We start from the raw sequence: 18,749 nt of genomic DNA on the forward strand, positions 1-18,749 counted from the left end.
AAGAGCACACTGCTGGCTCACAATCACCCTAACTTCTACCATAAAACCTACATCCTTTTCAGCAGGGCTACTCGAGAGCCAATTGATCCTTAGTTCTTTGCAACTGTATGTTACCGCTATGCTTACCTACCCTCTAACTAGAAAACCAGTATTTTTTTTCTGTTTTAAGATCAACTTGACTTAGAAAGTTTAAGGGGATTTTGTACTTGTGCTGTTGGCTTGGTCTACAGCATAGATAAGCATCAGCTGTACCATCTGCATGCAGCTCTACACGCTTCCATATCTGGGCTGTATCCAATATGGTTTCTTCCACTGCTATATAGCTTTCCCTCTTGGCATTCCCCATCGTGGAAAAAAGCGGCTATCCAACCTCTTTTTCTGTAATCGCTCTCACTAATTACAGTTAATAAATCAGCCTGTGAAAACCCGTCTACAGCCACTAAAGAGTTACAGCTTGTCTATCTGGCCAGGAAATGTTAGATGTTTGCAGGCAGCCAATAAAAGGAGAGATGAACACCACAGCTGAGTCACGCAGCAGAGCTCAGCCGGGTTTGAATGCAGTTGGTATCTGCAGCAGTTTCACTCCATTGTTCTGTCGTTCTTATGCCCGTATTTCCAGGGGTAAGTTGATTTTTGTTTCCAATTCTTTTACCGAGCTATCTGAATATTAACATCCCGTAGAGTTTCTCTCATACTAAGGAAAGCATCTTTGCTAGGAATTGCTTTTTAAAAATTACGTTTAAAATCAGAAACTTGACCTAAGTGGTGTTATGGCAGCTCCCGTCCTGCATCTGCCTCCTCACTAGGGGAAGATGACAAGGTTGCCTGAGACTTTTAGTGTCTTACTAAAAAATAAGACAAAACCCTTTGTTGCGAAGATCAATAAGAAATACTGGGTTTGGGGTTTGATGAGTTTTTTAAAAGGGTCTAAGAGAAAAAGCATTCAGAAGAGCAGAACTACTGAAAATGGCTTTGGTACCAAAACTGCAATCTAGGGAGTAGAGATAGACCTTGTTATTTGTAACACCATGATAGCCCCATATTCCATGAGTAGTCCCACCAACTATTTTAGGAATCTGGGTAGCACCCTGCATAGATAAAAGATCTCTCATTTCAGGGTTAAACTCTTTTGGAGATTATCAGCAAATCACTCTAAACCTAGGTGTGGAAACAGGTATACAAGCTCAGACACAGGCACAATAGTGAAATGCAAAGACTGAAGTGGGGGTTCTCTTGTGTGTTTTGTGGTTTTTTGTTTTGGTGGTGGTTTTTTTTTTTTAGAAAATCTCTAGTTGAATTAGGTTTTGAAAATCCAAAATAGGAGCTGACAGCTAGTTTTCTTTTTTATCTGAGTAGCCAGTTAGCAAGTGTTTAAAAAAAAACTGTTACAGCTTTGCTTGATTCAATTTTAAGTAGAAACAGACACTTTCAGGGATGGTTTAGTTCCTATATTCATTGTTTGATCTTCCTTGTACTATGTTTGGAGTTGAATAAATTATTTTGGCTATTTAAACTATTATTTATTGTAGTATATAATAAAAATGAGACATAATTTTGCTCCTGCCAGCCTTCCGATTACCTCCTTTAAATTTAGGATTTGTAGATCTGTGTGGTCTGTCTTTGCAACTTTAAAGAATAAATGGCTCATTTGGAAATTTATCTTCATTCAGTGCAATCTCTTCAAATTTTATGAAATTCTTAACTTGTCTGTCAGCCTCATACCACATTGGATTTAGTCCTTAAAGAAACTCTAGTGAGTCTCAACCACAACAGCTCCTAAGGCAGCTATTGCTTTCAAACTACAATAATCTAACAAAAGCAAAAAATTCAACTGTGCTTTCCTATTAAAATCAAATACCATTGAAGCTGAACTGGTCAATCAGCTGCTGAATTTTTATTTGCATTTTGATTGTGGTTAGATGCAAAACTGAGTTTAGTACCCCTCTGTTATTGTGAACGTGTCTGCATGGCACAGTTTAGATACTAAGATTAACTAGAAATAAATTGGTCGTGAACTAGAAGCAGTTCAGCCATGAGCACAGCCTAATTTATCTTCAGGTTTCAGTTTCTGTTTTACTCATGGAGAACAAGTGATCTGCTTACTCAGAAGACTTTCAGGTTTCTGCATCTCGGGATCTCTTTTTGTAGAGCCCATCTGGAAGGACACAATTCTCACTCCACAGTCCTTACTGGTTACTGCAAATTTTTGGCCCTGTGACTTCAGTTCCCTCGTGTTTTCTTCTCTAGTCCTGGTCTACAGGGCTCTGAAAGGGAGTATCGCAGTTTGAGTTCTTCTGACTCACTGGCCACTGATCTCACAGCAATCCTTACCAATGGTTTTATCCCATCTGTTTTCTTTGCTTGCTCATTTTCCTCTTCCACTGCTGACTTTTGGTTATTCTCTAGTCTAACGGAGCTTCACAGATGTAATAAAAAATGTTACTTGCGTAGTAACCCAGTGATGCTTTGCAGAGGTTATCTCTAATCCACATGCATTGCCATGTAATGTGTCTGAAACATTCAGGTGGCCCTGGACAGTTACAGTATGGACAGGGCATTGGCCAAATTAGCAACTGCTATAAAGACACAGCTCCACTTAGCAGAGTTCTGCCAGCTCACAGCAACAAGAAATTTGTCTTTTATCTTGCTTTTGCATTGACATGTGATGTTGTATGAAAGTGATGCAAGAATGATGCAGAACAGATCTGCATGAGTTACGGCCTTTTTTCATGAGAAGCAGGGAAACTGTATTTCTGTCTAACGTAACTGTAAGATACTAGTTTGTTTTCTGCATAGTTCAGTATCACCTTAAAATCACACTTTGTACTGGAAATAATGGCCCCACATTTCAAAGTCATCAGATGGAAATAATAATGAGCAATTAATTAGCACTTTGCAGCCTCAGATGGCAAATTATGGTCCAGACACTCCTTTGCAATTAGCGAGCTTTTCCTATCTTTATAAGGAAAGTCTGACACAGAGTGGTAACTGGAAGCCTGTTGGATTAGGGTAATAGTTATTTGGGAAGTAAGGGGTGGTGCAACGTCACTGTGCTTTGGCAGTAGTGACAAAAAGCAGTCCTTAAAACTTTTTTTCTTTTCTGCCATTTTTCCCACAAGCTAGCCAAAGAAGAATGGCCAAATCATTACCTGTAGTAGCCCAAGAAGATTTGGAGAACTTTACCTTGACCAGGACAGGCTCAGGCTTTGCACTCAAAGCCTTTCATTTTTCTTGGAACACTCACATCTCGGTGAAGCTGCTGACCAGCCAGGACACTACAGAGAGGTACGTGTCTTATTTGGCCAACTAACCATGCAGGTGGCAGCACGGACCTGCAGCGATGGCACCAGAATGAATCGTGGCGTCCTCAGGATCATCTGATCCCTAAACACATCCCATTAAACACATCTCAACTAGCCAAGAGGCAGTTATGCCGAGAAACAAGCTTCATGTTTTTTACAAATTTTTATATAGTAGAGCTCAATCCTTGTCCCGGTTTGAAGTAAAACCGAACCAATTTTCTGTTCTGTAACTTTACATCCCAGCCAGGCCTCCTCTAACTCTCTGAAATTAACGGCATATTGTGGAGAAAACTGCTCGTTCTCAGAATGATCAGCCCAATGTTTGTGCTCCGTGCCAAGGAACGGTGTGCAGGGAGGCCCTTGCTTATACTTATTGCTGTAACAACCAAGGGCAGCCAATTCCGTTATTTGCCCCCTTAGAGGGTCGGAAACGGAAAAAAAGTAGAGGGGTCACATCGGTGGGGAGGAGTGGACAGGAGAGGTGACCCAAACCTGACCAACTGGGGTATTCCATCCCATCTGCCCCATGCTCAGTATAAAAGCTGAGGGATCAAAGGGTCAGCCCCTTCCTGCGATGGCCGACGTCCAGAGAGGACTCTGTCTGTCCATCCGCCTTTGATCCCGATCCGTGTGTTCCTGACTCCAGAGCTGGAATCCAGTTCCCATTTGTCACTGAGTCCAGTCTGGGACTTCCCCAGTGCCTGCCGGTGACGTGACTGTCATCCTGGGAGCTTGATACGGTTTTGTATATATTGTATCTATTTCATTATTTTCTTCTTTATTTTTATTTTAATATTAATTCTTCATTAAAGTAGTTTAGTTCATTCTAAACTTCTGAATCTCCTTATCTCTTTCTCTTCCTCTCTCCTCTTTTGGGGGAGGGGGAGGGAGAGGGAAGGGCCATCTGTCAGTCTGGTTTTGGTAAATTCGGCTGAAACCACGACAATCCTGAAGTCATTAATTATCTCTACTGTAATAATGTCTACAAACCCTGATCAGTAATACTGATGCTACGGCATGCTGTGGTATTACATTGTTCTGGAGGTCTCTGAAGAGAGCTCAGTTGAATTCAATCGGAAACAGAATGTACAGGTGAGGGAGTAAAAAAATGGGAGGAGGGAGGGATAATGGTGAGGGTTACAGGGCAGTGAGATGTGTACATGTCCTAATTATAAAAAGAAATGAGCAGTAACTGACGGGCGTCAGCCTACTGACCACAACATTCCAGTGTGCAACAAAAGCAGTTTCCAGGAACAGCCACAAGCTACTTCTGATGAAGCAAGACTCGATGATCTTTAAGGTCCCTTTCAACTCTAACCATTCTATGATTTTGTAAGACCAAAGCATTTAAGGGAATGCACTTACCTGACTCTTTATCAAAAAAAGGAGTGTCTGAATCTATGGACTAGTTACTCTTGTTAGCGGAGAATGCTGCCTCTCAGTTGGCTTTTGTTAGAAGTAAAATACAAAAGTGTCCTACTCGAATAGATAGTATTTAATTTGTTCATTTTAAAGGCAGAGGAGGAAAAAATAGTATTTCATATAAATATTTTTAAGTTGACACTTTAAATTGTCAGTGATACTTCAAGAACCAAATGCTGCCAGAATTTGGGAACAGTAAAAATTTAAGGTTAATTTTTTTTGTGGCTGGGGGGGAGGATGGCTTGTTTTTAGACAATAGAAGTCCAGCAATTTTGTAATCTGAACAAATGTTATTTGTTTGGTAGCTTGTTTAAAGAAAAAAGTTTCTTTAAATCAAATATACCCCAAAATAAAATAAAGTTACAGAAATCAACACTTTACTTCGCTTTGAATTTAACATGCTATTCTGATTTGGCATCTTTTCACTCAAACTTGCTCCCTAAAACTAAAGCCACTGCTTTGCTTTTCTCTCTCTTTCTACCATTCTGATCTCTTGTTTACACTACACTGTGTTTAGGAAAGCTGGGAGAATAACCTGTGTTTTACTGGGCTGCAAAATGTTTCACCGTGTGCTGATGATAAATATTTAATTTGTGGAAATAAGTGTTAAAATAGGTGGGGCTGTGAATTACTTCCAGTGATTAGTTTACGGGCTTGTGAACCAACACAGCAAACGTGAGAAACTGAAGCCTCGATGTAAAGGCTGGTCAGAATAATGGGAATGAGCTCCAGGTCTGTCGAAATCAACTGAATTTTGAATTAATTTCAATGAATTTTCAGCTCATAACTACCACAGAGTAAAGATAATCAGATCGTTAAAATCAAATATAAAATTAACAAAAATTGAACCTGTAGCAGAAGTTATTTCCGTGAAAACGCACTATTGAATTGATAGTTCAGTGTTTCCTCTGCATGAAGAAGGAACTGTTGAAGTCCTTAGGCAGCAAAAGGACTTTATTCTTCTGATAACAATCAAAGCAAAGCTCTTTAATATACCCTGTTTGGATTCAGGTCTACAGTCCAACTGCAGCTGAGCTTGAATTGAATTTGCCAAAGTCACCAGCGTGGTACTGCTTACATCCAACCCCAATTTGGCTTCACTCTTATATAATGCTGTGACATGCTATATCATTTATATAACATGTTCCCGTTAGATAAGCATGGAAGATCATAATTTCCTTGTAAATGTGGATCTCGCTAACAGCAGAAGGATACAATACAAGTTCCTGGGGACAGTAAGGGGAAACAAATTTATTTTTCTTATCTAGCGTTTCATATAGTTCAGTCTTCTCCTTCCTTTACACTTCAGTCCCGCTTTAAGCGGCGGTCTTATGTTCATATTAAAGATTCCAGAGGTCTTTCATATTATATGAGAAAATTACACTACCTAAGGGATTGCTTCATTTTCTTAGAATTGTTTGGAAGATGATATAATCTTGGTTTTATTGGTAGTATTATATTACCTTGTTTTCAACCATATGGTTATCTGTCATTTCCATATCCTACACTATCTCATCTCTATGTGAAATTCCCTTCAGTCTAATCTGCCTCTAACCCTTGCTATTTATTTTTTTTTTTACAGGGAGTGGAAGTTACTACTTCAGGATATAGCAAACATCAGGCGCTGCAAGTCTGAACGTCTCCTGCCTTCTCTTGGGATTTACCAGTACCATGGACTTGTGGGCATAGTGACTGAATGGATGAACAATGGATCCCTCCACTCACTCATCCATCAGGTACAAAAAAGAAGTCATTTCTTATGCGATAAAATTAATTACAAGGTCAGCCAAAAGAGAGCAATCAGCATGTAAATTATGGACAGTAGTCACAGTCAATCTGTTCCTTAGTTTCTATACTGTAATTCTGTTTATTGTCAAATGAAAATGTGAATAGTAACAATTTCACACTATCAGACCCCATATCTTCTGTTACTCAGCATCAGCTGTACCCAGAACTTCCATTTCCCGTACTCATAAGGACCCTGAGGGATGTGGCTGAAGGCCTGCACTGCCTTCACAGCCTCCAGCCGGCTGTCTGCCACTGCAGCCTGAAACCTTCCAACGTGCTTTTGGATACGCAGTTCAGAGCCAAGGTGGGAGCTTCTACTTCTATCCTATTCATGTAAAATCCAGTGATCGTCCTATTGTTGCACATATTTATCCTAATAGTCAACATTTAATACCAAGTCTTGAGGTATTGTTACTAAAATTTACTTTTTCCTCCCATCTCTCTAGATATCAGACTATGGTCTAACCAACTGGAGGAAACAGCAACTGAGGGCAGACCTGCAAAACTGCAACCTGAGAAACTGCCAGGATTTAGTGTACCTCCCTCCTGAAATACTTGAAGGAGGCCTTCCTTCCCAGGAAGGTGATATTTACAGGTGAATGGGATTTCTAAGGGGCAGGTCATACCTAGTCCTTGCTACATTGTGCAATGTTGCCAAAATACTTATTTTTCAAAGATGTTACAGTAAAAATGCCAGATCTACATAACGCAGTAGGATAGTATGGCACAGGAGGCCAATTATTGCAGTGAATTCAACTTGAAATTCACCATATTTGGTGAATAATATACCAAGGTTAAGAACTGTTCTCAGAGTTCATATTTATCATCATATTTCATATTTCATCATGTTTATACAATGGACCAAAACGTTTAAGAAGTGTAACAGCTGCCAAAACTTTTTCATATACATTTAGAAACCTAGTAACTAAATTCACATGGTTCCTAAATGTGAACTGTTGTTGGCTTTAGTTTCAGGAAGAACTGTCGATGCCTAGATGAGGCCCAGGTAAAAATAAGACCTTTCTCTCAACTGTCTCCCGTTAAGGTCCTATGGAATCTCTGCTGGAATAACTTACTGAGCCTCTCAAGCATTCATACTTTTTAACTAAGGTGATTTATACAAAAGAGGAGGATGACCTCATGTCCCTTTTGGATATGTAACACACTTCATAGTTGCTGCAATAAATGAGAGAACCTCAAATTGCAGCTCTTGTCTGTATGGACATTTAGTATCTTTACAACTGGCACACAGAGCCTGGGGACTAACATTATAAATACATTAAGCATGACCGCTCTTCTGCTCTCAGAGCTTTTATGGAGCCAACAAACTTAAACTCCTGCTTTCTTGTCACAGAGGCAGGCTCCAAGACGAGTCAATGCATACAGCTTGAGACCTGTAAATGATGTGACTAATCTGATGTTGTTCACAAACACAAGACTTTTGCACAGGCGGCTCACTTTCAGGTGGCATAATTCATCTTCCAACATGTCATTCCTAGATAATTTTAGAGGCTCAGTTGTGACTGGGTGCATGTCCAGGCAGTGGTGCAACAGAGAAAACAAAAGTATGTGTCATAGGAGATACTACTTAAGTACATGCAACTTACACGTACAAGTACTTTCCTAGAGGGTATTTCAGTAATAGCACTTTCGGATTTTATGTGGAAACAAGGCAGAAGAGGGGGGGTTCTTTTAAACATCGTAATTCAGCACTACAGCAAGATATCTGAGTAAGCAGATATGATTTTTCTAGAACTGCTTCTTCCCCTTTTGGCTGTTTTGCTTCTGATTCATGCAGCGCCTGCTTTCTCTCTTCCAGCAGCCTCCTTGCCTCTGATTTTGCAGATTGAGCTTTTTATCAAAAACCTGTATTTTATACCACCTGAGCAGATCTATGGTATCACTAGAATACTTCCGAGGATGTTAGAAAAGTAAAAAAGTATTTGGAGCTCCATCAAAATTTGCTTAAGAAAATAGACATGCAGTGGGTCAGAACCAAGTTTTTGGCTGGTTAATCGATGTGCTCGTCGGTACCTGCTGAGAAGTCCAGATCTTTCAGTTGCTATTTAAATACCTGAAAACAAAACAAAAATGATAAATTTGAAATTCACAGGAGCAAACGGAGATCAGGTGCTAACCTGAAATGTAATTCTAATTGATCCTATTTTTTTTTTTTTTTTAAAAGAATTAAAATTAATTTTAACTGATTTATTGTTTTATAAGAACAGCTCCATTGAAAACTGAAACTTAATAATGCAGGAAAAAGGACCTCATCAAATTAGGAAAGATTTGGCTAGAATTTGTCTTGAAAAACTCCTTTCTCTTAAACTAATAAACTTGGTCTTGGAAACAAGAACATAGGTATGGATTACAAACTAATGAACAGTCTTTTGCCCTTCATTCTTTTTTTCACTTCTTTTTCCCAGTTTTGGAATACTGTGTTGGGAGAGCCTAAGCAGACAGAAACCTTTTGAAGGTATTTATCTCTGTTGTTCACATCAGACTTTGTGTTGCCTTAATATTTTTCACAAATTCTCTTATTCCAAGGAAATTATGATAAAAACAGCACTGCCTTTTCAGATGTCCCATTGCCTTATATACTGTGACAGCACATAGCTCCACATTATGGCATGTAAAGATTAGAATTCCTTAATATATCCTCAGTGTTTCCAAAGAAGCTGGTCTTTCTGCAGGGGAAAGGCGCAGCTCCTTACCCAGCTAGTATCACCTCTCTGCGCTTGCTGAAGAGCTCTGTTACTACCTGGGTTTTCTGACTACCTTTAGTGAGAAAGAAAAACCACTTCACGTTTGACAGCTGTAATTTTAAAATCGGAGAACATTTTAGTGGCAAGCAGATAACTGGATGAGCAGAATGCTCATTTTTCAAGTTGCCATGGGTTTCAAAGCCTCATGAAGAAATGCCAGTTCATGCTGAATTCTCTCAAGTCAGCGGGGAATCTTACTTCCTTAGATGAACGTGTGAGTGGTTTTAAAGAACTTAGTTTGCAAAGCATCATTGTATAGTAATTGTCACAGTCTAGGAATGATCCCTTTTTCATGGAGGTGGAGATCAATGAAAAGCTTCTTTGCTATGGGCTCTCTTCTGTATGGCAAAACAGAAGGACTCCTGTATTTTACGGGCTGAGGACCTTTTAGATACACTGCATAGACTAGTACCTTCATGTTCCTACCGCTTAGAACTGCCCTCTGGTGGCTGCACCAATTTTTTTTGTACACTAGGAGATATTCCTGTAATGCAGCTGTAAGGCTTTATATAAAACTGTGTGCTTAAAATATACCCATAAAAATTACATGTATACCTGAGGTATCTGTGCATGTAGTTTACCACGCATGTACACAGCCATTTGTGACATTTGGACAGAGTTCCTTATTCTGATATGCCTGTTGCAATAAGCAGCTACGGTTAAAGGTTACACAACTATTTACAAGACTGTTAATCTACTTTTTTTTTTTATTATTTTTGCTTTTAAAAACACTCTTTGTTTTAAAATACACAAAATAACATGCTGCATATCATTTTAAGAGACTTCTGAGGTATTCAATGTTTTTTTTCAGTGACATTTTCCTATAAATTGCAGGTCAGACAACCCTGCTGGAAGTTCTGACAGGAATCTGCAGCAGTTTGCGGCCTGGCATTTCGGAAAAGTTCATACCTAGCAATTTGCCCGAGAGGAACAGGCTGTTGCACCTTATCGCTCTGTGCTGGCATCAAGAACCAGATTCCAGAGCACGTACCGCAGGTAACACTCAGGATTTGCTTTCTTTGCAGGACTCTTAATGGAGATGCTCTTGTTGGGACCGTGGCTCCAGCACTAAATCCCAGAATGAATGATATGGAGTTGGAAGGGACCTCTGGAGATCATCTAGAGATCAATGACAGAACAACTGATGTGGAAGGCAAAGCTGTCTTCAGGTCATCAGAGTACTGTAGATGGGTTATTCTAACTGAAGCTTCCCACCAGAGGTGGGGTGCTTCTCTCCATTGATATGTTTGGTATAAAGTAAAAGTGAATCCAAATAAAGGAAGTGATATTGTCAGCTCTATATACTATTTCAACAAATATCTACCCATCTTGATTCCAACGCATAACCAGTTCCCAAGTGTGTGATCATTGTTTACTTTAGTGGAACTGTTATATTTATCCTCTGTTTCTGAAAAGATAGCCAAGAAATGTTGAAATTGTGATAACTGAGGACTTTTAAGCAAATTTTCAAAGTTGAAATATGCAAGTGCTGAGGAAGTGATTTGCATGTAGCTTTATTGTGACAGATTTATACAGTCATCTGTAAACCTTTTGTAAGTCCACTACATCTGTATGAACCTTTAAGAAAATGTGATTTTAATCTGACCATCACCACTCTTTAAAATCAGTTCAAAAAGGGAACCAAGAGGATGCATGAGGTGGAAGTTGTATTAAACTAATTTCATGTATTTCATCTAGCTACTCAATGTAATAGTAAAGTTAGTTGCAATACATTGAAGCCTAAACATATATACGCTTGCATATGCAATATGCTATTTAAAATGCTTTATTCCCCCTGCAGAATGTGTAGAGCTTCTAAATGGAATTTTGACAGGTATAAATAAGGAGGAGATTTCCAGTGCAATCTACAATCTGATGGATGCAAAGGTTAGTGCAAAATTAAGTTTTGTTCTCCTATAAGGACATCACCTGATTCTTTCAATTGCAATCTTTGTGATCCAGAACCAGGAAATGCTTTATCTTCATTGTTTTATTGGACATGCCAGAGGGCTGGAGAGTACCCTTTGGCACGTCAGGTTCATTCAGGAACTGTAGAAAAGAGATATGGTGGAGTTCTCTAGAAACCATGTCAATTGTTACCTGCAATTATAAAAATATCACAGCTTCTTTCTAGTCACTAGCTGTAGTCAGACCGGTAAACCCATGTGAGTGAGAACAAGTATCAGCCTCAAGTAGGTCAGATCAGGGCTAGAACCAAGGCCAATTTTTGTGGTATGTACTGGTAAGAGGATATTTATTCCAAAACCTGGACAGCGTTAGTACCTGCCGCAGCACTTTTTCTGTACACTTCACTGTTTCTAAATTGATGTGTTTCAGGCACAAGACACTGTTCTAGGGTCTAAGAGGGTTCTCTGATACCACAGGAATGGATGGGGAACAGCCAACAGCTGAGGGATACAGCTAATTCCATATATGTCTACATCGCCATGGGAAATCTGGCACAAATCTGACTGCCACAAAAATAGCTATATCCTATCTAGTTAACTTAGATAGTCATAGCGGGGAAACTAGTGATACATGCCTCAGCACTTGAACAAGTGTTCTAACTCCATCTGGATATGCACAGCCCATGCTATGTTGTTGGTTTCATTGCTGGGCTTCTGTTAATGCATGCTGGATTATTTCTACATGTTGCAATCGCATTTTAGGATTAAAACCCAGACTTGATCAGTGTTTTAATAGGTGGCATAAATGACTTATACTATAAGTCATTTTTACTACTGTTGAAGGTTATTTAGGATTGTACTTACGAATATTCCATAATCTAATGCTTTAGTCTCCCTTGAGCAAGGTTTTATTTTTCTATTTGCTAAATTTGCAAAGAGCACTACTTATTGTTCAAACAAATGAACAGCTAATATGTCCAAAATCACTGAAAATGCTAATGGGGATTCCTGAAAATGGATTGATTCATAAGTGCTGTAGATATAAATTAAAAAAATAGTAATAGTTGAACAAATCTGCCGCAGATATACAACATGGAAAAATGCTGCAAGTATTGACACATCCTTATTGCAGACAGTTTGGCATACTAAACATCCCTGCTGTTTGGATACTTAAAGGAAAACATGTTATAGCAAGCCAAATCTTTTTCTCTCCCCTCTTTGCTTCAAAACTGGATTTTAAAATAAATTTGAAACAGCAGAAACAGTAGCAGGGTAGAGCTGTGTCAGATGCTATGCCTCCTTACATGTGTTGCAATGCAAAATTGCTCTGTGCCATTCAATATGACTATATATCAGGGTACCTGAGAGTTTAATATATGTAGTCAGTATAATTTGTCAGTGTCAGTATAAAATCTTGGCTCCTGACAACTGAATTGAACAAACCATATGTATATTACAAGAGTTACTGTGCTTTTTTTTCCAGGAGACAGCACTTAATGCATGCAAAGGTTCAGAAACATATACATTGCAGACAGGCATACGCAATTCAGAGGTGAGTATATGACATGCATTTAAGAGTCCTACGAGAATACTTCATAAACTGCTTGTTTCCCCTGCCAGCCCTGACAATGCATAATCAAAAGACTGCCAGGCAATATGTTCCTAACCCTTTTTGTCCCTAACAATGATAGCTCCATCCAGTTAACCAACAAAACTACTGTTTTACCTTCTTCCAAGTATCTGATGCTGATGTTGCTCCTGCAAAAACAACCTCTTCCAATCAAGAGTTGCTTTGAACCTCTCCTTGAAAAGGTTCTAGTGCAATTGCAAAAATCTAACCTTTCTTGTAGTGTTTTCAAAATGATGGCTGGAAAAAGTCCCAGGCTGAATTCTAGCATATGAAACCAATTTTCTTAGAGTAAGGCTAACTGCTTTGTGATAAACCCAAATACAGTGAACTCTCATTTTCAAAGTGACTTTTGGCACTTGTGGCAGGCCTGCCAATACTGTAAGATAGAGACAGAACTGAAGCTCGCATGCCTAGATCGGAGACAGCTTTAAACAGCTCAAGTTCTAGTGATGCCATGGCTACTGGCAGCATGGGCTACAGTGTGATCTAGGACTGCAGTAAACCCTATAGGAGAGTCAGCCTATGGATGTGTGCTGCCACAGTACCCTAAGGTGATCAGCTGAAGTTGAATTAAGTATGTCTGTAGGCTCAACAGCTGCATACCCACCCTGCCCTGCACTGTGATACGTATATATGTATCATATTATATATTCCTTATATTCCAAGAGAAAACAGCTTAGAAAAGGTTTGGGAGAACAAGTTTTCAAGAAGATAATTCTTCTCTGTTTTGATCTTTTTCAGGTCATCTGTCCACCAAAACCCAACCATGTAATCAGCAAAAAAATTCCTTTCGTAGTGTCAAGCTCGTCAACTATTCTACTTGATAGCAGTGCAAGTAATGCAGGAAGAGAAAATATTCTTGAGATGGATCTGTCAAATTCTATCCCACAGAACATAACAACAAAGAAAGGTCTCTATCAGCTCCAGCCAATCTAAAAAAAAAAGGATAAATATTACCAGTTGTTCCATATCTACGTTATTTTCCAAGTAAAATTGTCCCTTCTCAGAGTACAGCTGTGCCCTCTACTGGTACCATCTGAAGTGAGTTCACTGCAGAAAACCAGTGATGCCACAATATATTTTTTCATTAAGTGTATAGACTAAAACTCCTCTTTGGGTTAAAAAAAAATAATATTTTTTTTTTTAGAACCCTGACCTTTAACATACAACTCCCTTTCCCTCACACATCAAATGTTGCCTGTTGCTTTTGACAGAACAAGTCCTTCCTGGGAACCACTACTGCAGTTTCTATTGCTGTGTGACACCAAGAATAACTATTTTTTTTTTATCTGCTAATAAAAAAATGAGATGTTTTTAAAATAGTTCTCCACATGTCCTGTGTCTGCAGGAACATGTGAATGATTCCTGGTAATCACCATTTCTACATAAATAACTTCCTTTGCCTTTCTGAAGTGGATTTGTCCTGTTAAAGTGGTTAAACTTGTGTTAAGAAGTGATATATTTCTTTAAAAGCTCCTTCTGTTCTCCTCATGCCTTTGGATACAAAAGTTGAGCTATAGGAAATGAATTAACTTATGGCAACATCTGCGTTTCCAAGCAGTTTAGTTCTGATCATCAGCTGTCAGACTTATGGACAGAATCGAATGTTCCATAACTTCAAAAGTAATTCCTACAGACAGTTTGACAAAGTCAGATGTGTGTGGTAATATATGCCAAAATCTTCCTAGGAATAATGATGTATTAACAGGGGCCTAACGGATGGCTAGTAATAAGTAAGTGCTCTCAAGTTAGTTTTCACTTCAGTTGCAGCCTTCTGCAGCGGCTGACATATATATGTTCTGTTGTTGTTCAATTCAGGGGTCTCATCTTACTCATCTTAAACGTTTTCTAGATCACTCCAGCTCTGACAGTAGAAAAGCAAATTCTTTTTGCACGATTCCTTTGTCTGGTTCAACTGCAGGCAAAGAAAACGGTCAGCATAAGGACCCACCGCTGGCTCTTAAGCACAGACCACAACCTATGCATCTTGAACAAGCAGTGACAGGTAAGATCCCTTTTCCAGTTTGAGGTGGTAATATTGTCTTTGGCCAGATCTTAGTGATTAAACTGTTTAAACTTTGGAGGACACAGGTCTCTAAATTTCATGCATGTTTTCAGGTATTTAGTGTAATAACTCCTCCAAACTTGATACAAATGTCTCGTGACTCTACTTGAGTTTAGCTACTTCTATGTTCTCAGAAGTTGGCCACTGAGAACATTGGCTTGTTCTTTTCCAGGCTCATATTCAGGCTGAGAACGGTTCTGAAAAGACCATAATAAAATTACAGAAAATATAGCACACATTGAATGTGAAAGACATTAGTTATTTAAGCCTGGAAATTTGTTTAATTTTAAGCTGTGTATTTTATACCTCTACAGAAGTAGTCATTGATTACAGAAACAGGTGACTAGGAGGAAGGGGGACCATTAATTTCCTTACTTATGTGCTCTCAGTTCCTCCAACTGAACAGAGGCAGAAAAGGCAGCTTGTGTTCTGTGAAGCCTCTGCCTGTAGGTGAAGCTTTGTGAGCTTCTTTTTTTGCTAGCTTTTTGCAAGCTGGCCTATGACAGTTCTCACATCTAGCTGGCCATCCTTCTCCACTTCAATTTGCTTCTGAGTGATGAAGTAATTCCTGGAGTAGTTCATGCAGCAAAAGTTCGTCACAGAACTCTACTGGCAACAATCAGAAATCAGAACGACAGAGGCATGTTCTCCAAAGCAACAATGGCTTTTGGTTATTAATTTTCTCTTGGTGTACGGCATTTACTGTACACTAAAAATCCTAATGCCAGTACTAAGTAGTCTAATCAGTTTGTGAAAAGAGACAGAACCCAAAGCTCTTCATCATTTTGCCAAGAGTATTACTTTTATTACTAGTTTGGCTTTGACATACATCCAAGTTCCCAGTTTCACAGTACATATTTCAATCAGTTCTACTACCCTGAGCTACCACTTCCACTTTATACAGGACAAAATTTTCTCATCTACATTGAGCCAACCTGCTTTGCATAAAGTTTGATACAGATACTACTTGAACAGCGTGAGACCTGAGAATCTCCTCCTCTTACACAATCTGAGCACTTTAGAAACACTTCAGAAACATCTTATTTTCTGTAATTTGGTGTTCATGAGTTTTGTTCAAAAGATGAAAATACATTGGACTAGTTTTGTACAAAGAAGGCAAATAAACTAACTCTTCCTGCTCCTTTACTGAGTTTATATTTCTGGTGTTGATGCTATCACTTGCCAACATGTTCCGGAAGAAAAAGAGCACTTAATTTATCTCATTTTGTTTCCTTTTTACTCAAGATTCTTGTTGCAAAGGAACCTGCTGTCAAATACTAGCCTGCCAGAGACAGACCATACTGAGCTGCATGACGGAAGGACGCCTCAACCACATCCTGGATGTTCTTCGCTCGCAGCAAACATTGTCCCGAATGGATTACGAAACAATTACCTCTTATCCCACAGTGACTGGCCGTGCTCGAGCTTTGTTGGACACTTCCCTTTGCCTTGGAGAGAGGGCAGCACAGGTTGTAGTGACTCTACTTTCAGTGACCAAATATAGTCCTCTGGGACGAGGCAGCCATTGCCCAGAGTGTCCTTCTAAGGTAAATAGGCTGTTGTTGTGACTTACTCTTTTGCAGTTTGTTACATGCATCAGAGCACTGGTAATTTGTAATGGCAATGATTCACATTAATTCCTCATAATCCATTGATTGAAGTCAATCCTTCCTACAGCCCTGGATTTTAGTCCTCTAGTGGAAAAAGCTAGCTGGATTAAAAGGTCAAGTCAACCACTGCCTGCAGAAATTACCAAGAGTGATAAAACACATTCTAATTTGGACCTCAGAGACGGGAGGAGTGCAATGTGTGTGCCAGAGCAAATATAGTTCAAGTCAGATGACACCTTATTTCCTTGGTTTTTTAGAAGGGAGGAAAATGGATCGTGGCTTTTTGGAGGTCACACTATGGAAGAACGGCTGTTACTAAATCCTTCCAAATAAGGAGAGCAAACAACAGGGTTCTGGATGAGGACAAAAAATTTCTGCCTTTCATTGAGCTCGTATCTGAGCCAGCTGTTAGAGTGAAAGGCTTAAGAGAATCAAGAAATATTTCTTCAGGGCCTTAAGTAAGACTTGGAAAATCTACATTACGCATATAAACGATCTTATTTTCACTCACAAATGGTCATATGCTCTGAAAATGGGGCACTAATAGTGGCACTTTGGAGAGGTGGTGCTTAAAGTATTTATTAAATGGAAAAAAGTTATTACCTTACATCCATGTATTTCTTTAAGTATGTCTGCAGTTCAAATGTAAAATTAGAACAGGAAGAAGTGCCAAGCTGATAATTTTGAAACTCTGGTTCTGTTGAACTGTGAAGAAAAGTAGTAAGATTATTAATTATAATGCAAATAAGGTTATATAAGATGCTGGTTTTCTGAAGGCACAGCAAGATTCCTTCGAGCTTCATGGCACTGGATTAACATGAGAACTTGTTATACAATCTACAACTATTGCACATGCAAAACCATGTTACTCTGTTTCCCTATGTTGCATTTCTTCTCTCTGCAGTTTCAAACTGCTTATTGAATTCAGTAGTTTGGCTGCAATTTTAAACACAGAGATGGTATGTTTTCTAGGCACACTTAAGAGATTAGAAATTTGTTATGTCATATAATACCATGCTGCTGGAACCATAAATACAATTTTATTTTTTTTTTAACAAATTCTTTAAACATTAAGACTGCCTTGAGATAATGTATTCTTACAATTAAAAGCAATGTCTATCAGAATGTGTTGAAAATAGTTTTGTCATTTAGAAGGCGTAAAATAATCAGAGTAAACCAGATAATCATTCACCTGTGACCTGTGGGCTCGGGTGAGACTTTCAGGAGAGAAACTGGCAATATTGTTGAAACTTAATTATCAGCTTTCAAAAACTACTCCATTCAGTAGTTCTACTGGACACTTCATACCTCTGTGAGAGATGGCAGGCTGTGCTGATTTTTTTTGTCATTGTGTTTTTGACATAGAAACAGTTTTGGCTCTTTTCTTGAAACAGCTGCCTACTTGAGAATATGGCTTGATGCCAGACCTAAGCCCAGTCTTAACTGTTAATTGCAGGAACTGGCATCAAACCAGTGCAAGCACAAGTTATCTATTTTTCCAGCCAGATTTTTGTTCTCCTCGTACTTAGCTTTCCAATTTAAGTATTTCTAGTAGGATGCGACCTTAAAGTTAGATCTATTACTATCATACTTACCCAAATTTTTTAAAAGATAACCCAAGAAGACAGTTTATAACCAATTACAAATTGAAGGCAAATTTGTTACTTCATGTTCAAAAGAGCCTGGATAGAATTCTTTAAATATGTTATTTAATAATTAACTCTATCCACAATCAGATTTTTGCCACCTTGCTCAACTGAAATCAATGCATGAATTTGAGATTTTTATTTTTATTTTATAGTGATACATTGGCTAAAAGCATTGCCATAACTAGCTATGCTACTGCCAAAGCCTTGCTATAAACATACTTAGGTTGATGTAGCCATATGTATAGACTTCCTCATAACTCTCCCTTGTGTAATATAAACATTTAAATTTGTGGGTTTGTTGACAGTTGCAGCTGTTGGAAATCTTTAAGTGTGGTATTTTTGAAGGGATTCTACTAGTTTATTGTAATTAAACTGCTGTTGATATAAAAAGTTTTGACACAAAACTAGAAAGAATACAGTAACCTGAAACTAGCATCATTTCGTCTTACCAAAAATACATACTCTTCTAAGGCCTATAACGTGTTGGCTACATAACAAAGACATCAATGTAATGTTTTCATCACTGATGTGAAATATCAAACTGCTTAAAGCTTATGGTATTCTGCTTGTACCTAAGCTAGTTCATTAACCAAGATATCTATTGTCCTTGC

The 18,749-nt window shown here is 38.7% G+C and overlaps 1 protein-coding gene across 1 annotated transcript; it reads left to right on the forward strand.

Annotated features, from left to right (window-relative positions):
- Positions 1–553: 553 nt before the first annotated feature.
- On the forward strand, positions 554–17,610 carry LOC141471542 (receptor-interacting serine/threonine-protein kinase 2-like). The gene is made up of 12 exons (XM_074158114.1): positions 554–621; positions 3,124–3,285; positions 6,307–6,460; positions 6,661–6,816; positions 6,959–7,107; positions 8,939–8,988; positions 10,112–10,273; positions 11,079–11,164; positions 12,668–12,736; positions 13,556–13,724; positions 14,667–14,819; positions 16,125–17,610. Exons 2-12 carry the CDS (start codon positions 3,134–3,136, stop codon positions 16,445–16,447), a joined length of 1,623 nt encoding a protein of 540 aa, XP_074014215.1. The 5' UTR covers positions 554–621; positions 3,124–3,133; the 3' UTR covers positions 16,448–17,610.
- The last annotated feature ends 1,139 nt before the right edge of the window (positions 17,611–18,749 follow it).

The sequence above is a fragment of the Numenius arquata genome, chromosome 13 (genome assembly GCF_964106895.1).
Source record: "Numenius arquata chromosome 13, bNumArq3.hap1.1, whole genome shotgun sequence".
Classification (NCBI taxonomy): Eukaryota; Metazoa; Chordata; class Aves; order Charadriiformes; family Scolopacidae; genus Numenius; species Numenius arquata.